The 7732-nt window shown below is 34.4% G+C and overlaps 1 protein-coding gene across 1 annotated transcript in view; it reads right to left on the bottom strand.

The window, feature by feature from the left end:
• Positions 1 to 746: 746 nt before the first annotated feature.
• Positions 747 to 7732, bottom strand: part of MDM1 (Mdm1 nuclear protein homolog (mouse)) — a 28854-nt gene continuing 21868 nt past the window's right edge. Inside the window, exons 13-15 of the mRNA XM_010841564.1 lie at positions 4757 to 5009; positions 2806 to 2865; positions 747 to 1575 (exon numbers count right to left, since the gene is read on the bottom strand). Of these exons, the coding sequence (XP_010839866.1) occupies positions 1463 to 1575; positions 2806 to 2865; positions 4757 to 5009 (426 nt within the window). The 3' untranslated portion in view covers positions 747 to 1462. The remainder of the gene's footprint in view (positions 1576 to 2805; positions 2866 to 4756; positions 5010 to 7732) is intronic.

Below are 7732 nucleotides of genomic sequence, written 5' to 3'. Positions count from 1 at the left end.
GACCACCAGGGAAGTCCCTGAACTGTAAAATTTTTAATAACTGCAGTTTATTATACATAATTGTGCATGAGTCTTTTTGAATTCTGATTTTCTCAGGGTATATGCCCAGTAGTGAGATTGCTGGGGCTTAGTAACTTTTTAAATCAACAGTTTTAAAAGGTCTGTGGAATGTAAGCAAATAGTTTGTATGCCTACAGTTCTTTATAATCTCATGATAACATAAGACCTTTAAGGCCCTTACTGTGAACCAGTGATTTGCAAAAGCACTCTTGACCAAATTAAGCACTTTAGAACACAGACTATACACTTGTTTTCTAACCAGCAGGCATCAATATTCTGTGTATTATCTTCAGTAACTTCTGTCTATTGTAAATATTTATGTAAATATTTTATGCATTATATTTTATGAAATCCGTATTTTTTAGAAAATTAAGCAAATGATAAACAAGCAAGATAAAGAGTAAGACCACAGAACATGTCCTAAGAGTTAAAGAAGTATAATCAAAAAGTTTATGTCAAATTTTAAAAAAATGAGTCTGCCTTGGAAATTCTATGTTTTTTCCTATATTTGTGCAAAAACATTGTGGACTCAGTTTTGCTGCATTTGGATAAATGCAAAAGAAGTATGAAGTGCTTAAGCTGTTGTGAGTAAAATGTTTTTAAAAGATAATCATCTGTTCCATGTAATAACTCTCTAGAGAAGCCAAACCCTTGAAACGCTTGAAACAAACAGAACTGAAACAGTGGATCGTTTTATTTCAAAATATCTACAAAGTTTTAATTTTCCATTATACAAATTTTTCAAAATTCAGACATTATTCAAATGTAAGCCAAAGTCCTTATACAAACAGAATACACACAAAGATAAAAAATATATTCTCTCAGCAAACTCTGTTACATAAATAAGAAAAGTATATACAAAAGCTAGTATTTTCAATATGAAGTACAATTATTTTAACACTGCAACCACAAACAGAAGGTACTAAAATAAACACCACAGCAAAAGGTAAAGGAACAACAAATTCATTTTATGACATCTACAATTGTAAAGATACATAAAGCCACTCTTCAGGTAATCTATATTCACATTTAGATTTTAACTTTTACTTTACTTTATTCATATTTATGAATATTCTCTGGATAGGGGAAATTCACAATTCTACCAGCTAGCCTTGACACATTATACAAATTAGAACATGTGAAGAACTACATAATCTATGTCTTTACACTTTGGGAACAGATGCAAAAAGAATCCTTCAAAAGTTAAAATTTCATGAACCTGTGTTAAAAATTTTCCAGTAGACTGAATTGAGTATTGCAAAAAAAAAAAACCAATTCTTTTTAAGTGGGAAATGTTAGCAAAAAATCCAAATACTTGAAGTCTTAACATAGTAAAGCATAATGAAAAAAGTATGCCAATGGTTCCCCCAGATAAAAGCAACTCAACTAGGTGTCTGCCTAGTTATGTTTTGCCCCAGAAATTCTCCTTCCTTTTTTGAGCTCGTGCCAGAGTTTGAAAAGCCTGAAGACTAGAAGCTGCAGAGCGAGCAGAAATTTCAGATAATCTGTCCTCATCTGCAATGAAAGAATTATATTCAGTGCAAAAAATCTCTTATAAAAATACTATGTTTCAAAACATCAAGAGAAAATTAAAAGCATCAAGCTCTGTAATGTCAATACTGACTATCAGAAACACATAGTCTATTAAAATATAAGATTAGTATTTTTAGGATCATTCACAGTAATTTTCCAAGTTTATCATATTTAGAAATCAAACATTTCAATATTAAATGAGCATTCTGTTTTTTTTCTGAAATCCCGCTATGTCATTAACACAAACACATGGACTGTGATTTTGGTATTACTTGGAAACAATTCATCATCATACTATCTTGTCCTACTTTAAAAAGCACAGCTGTTTGAGCAAAAGAAACCCTCACATTTTAAAAACAAAATGTCATACCTTCACATGGTACCCACATCACATTTCTAAAGTAATTTCACTTAATATAGAAATGATGTGACTTTAATATGCTACCCTTCATTATTACTGAAATTTCTCATTCTGAGTAAGCAAATCAATTATCAAGTTATTTGTAAACACTGTTTTTCCATTAAAAAGAAAACAAGATAGGATTCAGTGTCCAGATATTGGCATTTCAAAACATAACAACTTGATTTCTAGCTCACTGAATTCTGAAAGGAGTGTCAAACTTGCTAAGAGGAAAGAACCATCAATGTGTGTGAAGCCATAATACATAAAGTATTCAAATTTACTTTCAAATTCAAAACTTATAAACAGTAATTTTATACTTCTTAGGTTGCATTAAAATAGTAATTTCAATTGTTCAACATCAAGAATTCAAAATTCCTCCTGCCACCATTATCAGTAACCAAATTTTTCAGAATAAAAACTACACAAGAGAAAAACACTCATTTTCCCTAATCATGTATTTTTTGAGAATATACAGACATTTGAAGAAAATGATGGATGTAATGCTAAGCCGATTCCTGAGCCACCAGTCAGCCAGGGTGGAAAAGAGAGTACTGATGGTGGGTGTGATGCATCTCTTGCCATCCATTTGCTTTAAAACAGATTCTTCAAGGCTTAGTGCCTAGTTTACTCATGTATAAAATGGGGATAGTTTACCCCCTTCACAGAGTTTTAAGGATCTAATGAAAAGACATCTATGGAAGTACTCTGTAAACTATAAAGTGCTAACTGAATGTCAAATCATTATACTATTATAAACTACTATCTAATAAAATATACTGTTATCTTGTGTTATTTGACTATTGAAATACCTTCATCATTAAAGGCTTCATGCTGATGTAACTGGAAATTGTTCATCCTTGATTTTCCCACTTTAAAAAAAAACAAAAGCCATAAGAAATTATCCTTCAAAGCCACCCAACAATGTATCTTACAGTCAACTTGAAGAGAAGGTAGACTGTCAAAAAGTTTAATTTTATACCTTTAATAGAAATTCCTGCCAAAGGGCCATTCATTAATTTATAATATGCTTAGCAAATATGTAAACAAACAGGGGATAACCTCCTGGGATTCTTCTCAATGACAATACTAATCTAACTTGAAGGAAATATAATAAGCTTCTCTTTAAAGATTATAGTTGGACTATACACATGTACAAAAGCAATATAAACCTAGGAAAAAGAAAATGGGAAACAAGAAAACAGAAACAAAAGTTTGAAAAGTGGAAAGCAAATGGAAGGCAGTGAGTGTGTGGTTATCATAGCCAATGGAGCTGAATCCTAAGGCAGCAGAGAAGGGAAACCAAGAAGCAATCAATTTGCTCCCCTGATGGCTGGGTGGTTGGGAGTACTGAGTACCACTGAAAGTTGAAGGGAAGGGAAAACTGAATCAGGAATCTAATTGTCTTTCTACAAAATAGTCTATCAGATCCATCTTTAATTTTGCACAGCAGGGTAACAGCGCATCTTCCAAAAGAGGAATTGAGGTCTTATTGCTAAAGAAGGTTTATCACAGCTACTTTATGACTGAAAGACACCAGATTCAATTAGGGGAAAGGACAAACCATATTCCAAATAGGGGCATTATATATATGTATCATTTATCTCCTCAACCAGGTAAAACATGCTATCCATGAAATAATAAGAGAATGCTTATATAAAAGGAGTATGCAATGTTTTTAAAAAAAACTTAGAAATTTAAAATGTAGCAACATATTTTAAAACTCAAGTAGAAGATAAAAAATAGTAACCCTTTCAAATTAAAACAAAAAGACAGAGATGGAAAATATGACAGCTAAGATAAGAAAATAGCATCTTCAACATGTCCAACATCTGAAAAATAACAGTGCCAGAAGGGAGCAAGAGAGACTGCAGGGGAAGAAATTACTGACTAAATAATTTAAGAAAATTTCCCAGAACTGAGGAACATGACTTTTCAGATTGAAGAGCTTTACTGAGTACTAGCAAAATGAATGAAAAGGGACCCACCATAAAATTTCAGAGCACTAGGAATAAAGAGAAGATGCTAAGAGCTGTCAGGGAAAAAAAAAGTCATACACAAAAATCAAAAATAAAAAGTGCATCAGATTTCTCAACAATAATAATGGACATAAAAAAAGAGCAAAGCAATAGCTAATAAAACCGAAGGAAAATATTTTATGACTTGATTCTATATCCAGGTAACATTTGGTAATGTCTGAAGACATCTTTGGTTGTCATACCTGGGGAAGAGGTGCTCTGGCATCTAATGGGTTGCCTATACATTTTTGGAAAAGAATGTCAGAGACATCTCACACTTAGACCAAAGTGAACTTGGGTATAGCACAACTTAGTGTGTCAAAGATGAGGGTTTTTTCTGTTTAAAGAGATCTACTATGTTGCTGCTACTGCTGCTAAGTCGCTTCAGTCGTGTCCAACTCTGTGCGACCCCATAGATGGAAGCCCACCAGGCTCCCCCATCTTTGGGATTCTCCAGGCAAGAACACTGGAGTGGGTTGCCATTTCCTTCTCCAATGCATGAAAGTGAAAAGTGAAAGTGAAAAGCTCAATCATGTCCGACTCCTAGCGACCCCATGGACTGCAGCCCACCAGTTCCTCCATCCATGGGATTTTCCAGGCAAGAGTACTGGAGTGGGGTGCCATTGCCTTCTCCGGATCTACTATGTTAACTAAAACTAAATAAAATGGTATACTTATAGCCTTTGTATCTATCAATATAGCACTTTCCTTTTAATAGACAGAAAATTAAAACCTAAATAATTACCATTATGCTGGAATTCTGGATCTCTCAGGGAGCCCTGAATTCGACGAGAAGGATGCCAGTAGGATGTGGCGCAGGGTGGAAAAGCAGATTTCCCAGGTGTGTTAGGTGGGTATTCTGGCATTTTTGAAACGGGAAGAGTTGTCTCAACAAATTTGGGGATATTGGGTTCAGAATCTTCCCTCAAAGGCAAGGGATCAACTGTTTTAATACCAGCAGCTGGAGAAGTCAGGAGGGATATAGCACGACTTTCTTTCTAAACGACAAAAAAAAAAAAGCATATATGTGGGTACACATATATAAATAAAACAAACATTTAAATACACAAATAACCATAAATGAAATAGGGAAAAATATGGGGAAAATTTATGAAACCTTCATGTGGGGAAGATTTTATAGGACTAACAACCAATATAATGATATTTAGCTAAATAAAAACAATACGTAAATACTTTAAAAAAGAAAAAGAAAAATGACAAACTTGGGGAAAATACACAACTTACTGGATTGACAATGAATCACCATTGTTACATAAATATTTCTTTAAAAGTAGCAAGATAAACCTAATTTAAAGGTAAAATAAGGACATATATCAACAATTCATATACAAACTACAAAGAGCAAACACATTCTACACCTCACTCATCAAATAATTTCAAAATACAAGTATTAATATAAGTACTAATTTTTTACTTAACAAATTATAAAAATAAATTTTAAGAAACAAGCTATAATACCCTGAGTTGACAAAGATGTAGTAAAACTGGCGCTCTCATCAGTGTTACCGGTAGCACAACCTCACAGGGGAGCTGGTAAATCACAGCAAAAGCCTTAATACTGTGGTTCTCTGACCCCAAAATTAATATTTAAGGAATATTTACATAAAAAGAGGTAACAACAATAAGAACAAAAATGTAGGTAAAGGACAGATGATTTCTTTACAGCATTTTTCAAAACAGGAAAATTAAGATATAACAATAGGCATCTAGTTTTAAAAAATGTTACAGCAATAAGCATGTAGCCTTTAAAAAAACCACAGTATAACTACAGATATCATATTCACAATTAAAAATCAAATTATAAATTAATGACATGGAAGTACATTTATAATACACTGCTAGGTGAGGGAAAATATATTATGAAAACTTATCTACAGCATAATAAACAAATACACTACAATGGCTGTTTCTACAGTAGGTATGACTTTAACTTTTTTGGTTTGGTCAGCATCTTCTGTTTTTCCACAATGATTATGTATCACGAGGGTCAAAATCCCTGTATTACTTCACTTTTAGAATAATGTAAACCAGTAAAATCAAATATAGCTCCAAATTTTCCTGATTACTCCTTGTAATTGTTGCCTTTAGTTATTAACTTCGAGTTTATCAATGCGATGTTCAAAACACTACTTTCTGATCTTAAGCATCATTTTCTACAATTAGAAAGCTTGGCTTATTGCTTCAAAGGGGAGATAGCCTGAGGTCTCACCAAAAAAACACAAATTTTTAAAAATCAAGATCTATTAATAAGATAAATACAAATCTTCCACTTGCTTCCCTTTTTAATCATGAAGATGTCTTATGAAAACTGATTTTTTTTCTTTTTGTACATATTTATAGAGAATTTGGAATTTCTGTCAAATTGGTTTTATTATTGTTAAAACCTGAATTAAATCCGTAGAATACTTGTAGTACATGGGGTCCCCAGGTTTAATTTAACTGACTTCATGATCTGTTCTTGAACCTAAAAACCTCCTTACTGGCCTCACTGCTTCTACTCTCCCCCAGTATAACGTGCTCTCCACTAAGTAGCCAGTAATTTTATTTATCAAGTGTATCAGATATTTATATTTAATAGCTTGAAATCCTCCAAGAGCTTCCCACTGACATTAGAATAACATCCCCACTCCTTACCCAGCCTCCCTTCCCACCTTCATTCCCCACCTCTCCTCTGCCTCCTTCCTCCAGGCTCCACAGGCCTTCTCACTCTGAACCTGTCACTGTTGTACACATGCCCCTGCTGTCCTTTCTATCTAGAAAACAATCTCTGGCCCACGTCTCCGCACTGGGCACCTCCCTCATTAGCCAGGTCTTGTTAAAATGTCACCTCCTCAGAGGTGCCTGTTCTGATGACTTAAAAACAGTCTCGCCCACCCCTTGGAGGTTGTCTGCAGTTTTATTTAATTCACAGCACTCACTACTATCTGAAATTCTTTAAAAAAAAAATCATTTGTCTATTCTGCCAATGAAAATATAAGTTTCATGACAGCAGAGATTTTATCTTGATTATCAATGAATCCCCAGATCCTAACAGTGCTTGGCACATTGTAAGAGCACAGTAAATTGTGGACTGAATGAATGAAAATGAAACTCCTGATATTCCCCGCCAAAGATGGCTGTGGTGCAGAGTTCTCTTACTCAGTGCATAGCACTCTCCATCAATCCTGCTGGGTAAGTCAGAAACCTAGGAGTCATTATCCAACCCAGAACCAGGCCTTGATGTTGTTCCCCTCACACAATTCTTTAATTTCACTCATGTCTGTGCCCACCTTCCTAGTCCAAGCTATCATAGCTCCTACCTGGACTATTGCAATGGGCCTTCAGAGGTATCCATAGTCTCTTCTTGCCTTCCACGGCAGCCAGAACTTGCAAAACATGAATCAATCACAACATTCCCATATTTAAAATATTTCAATGGCTTTCTACTTTACTTGAGGTGAAAGAAATTCTTACTATTGCTCTCTTTTCCAGCCTCATCTTGCATCTGCTTCCTGCCACACACAGGACTGGCTTTTGTTTCTTAAAACCCTATGTCCTTTCTCTCCACAGATCCTGGCATATGCTATGCTTCTCCCCACTCTTTTTACCTAGTTAGCTCTTCTTCCTCTGTATCTCAACTCAATTATGACTTCTTCAAAGAAGCATCCTTGACTTTCAAGAAGCTTCCTGATCTCCATTACTGGGTCAATTTCTTCCAGAA

This window comes from Bison bison, unplaced genomic scaffold (genome assembly GCF_000754665.1).
Source record: "Bison bison bison isolate TAMUID 2011002044 unplaced genomic scaffold, Bison_UMD1.0 scf7180017864163, whole genome shotgun sequence".
Classification (NCBI taxonomy): Eukaryota; Metazoa; Chordata; class Mammalia; order Artiodactyla; family Bovidae; genus Bison; species Bison bison.
The sequence above is the reverse complement of the archived record's forward strand: the minus strand, read 5'-3'. Positions and strand labels throughout refer to the sequence as shown.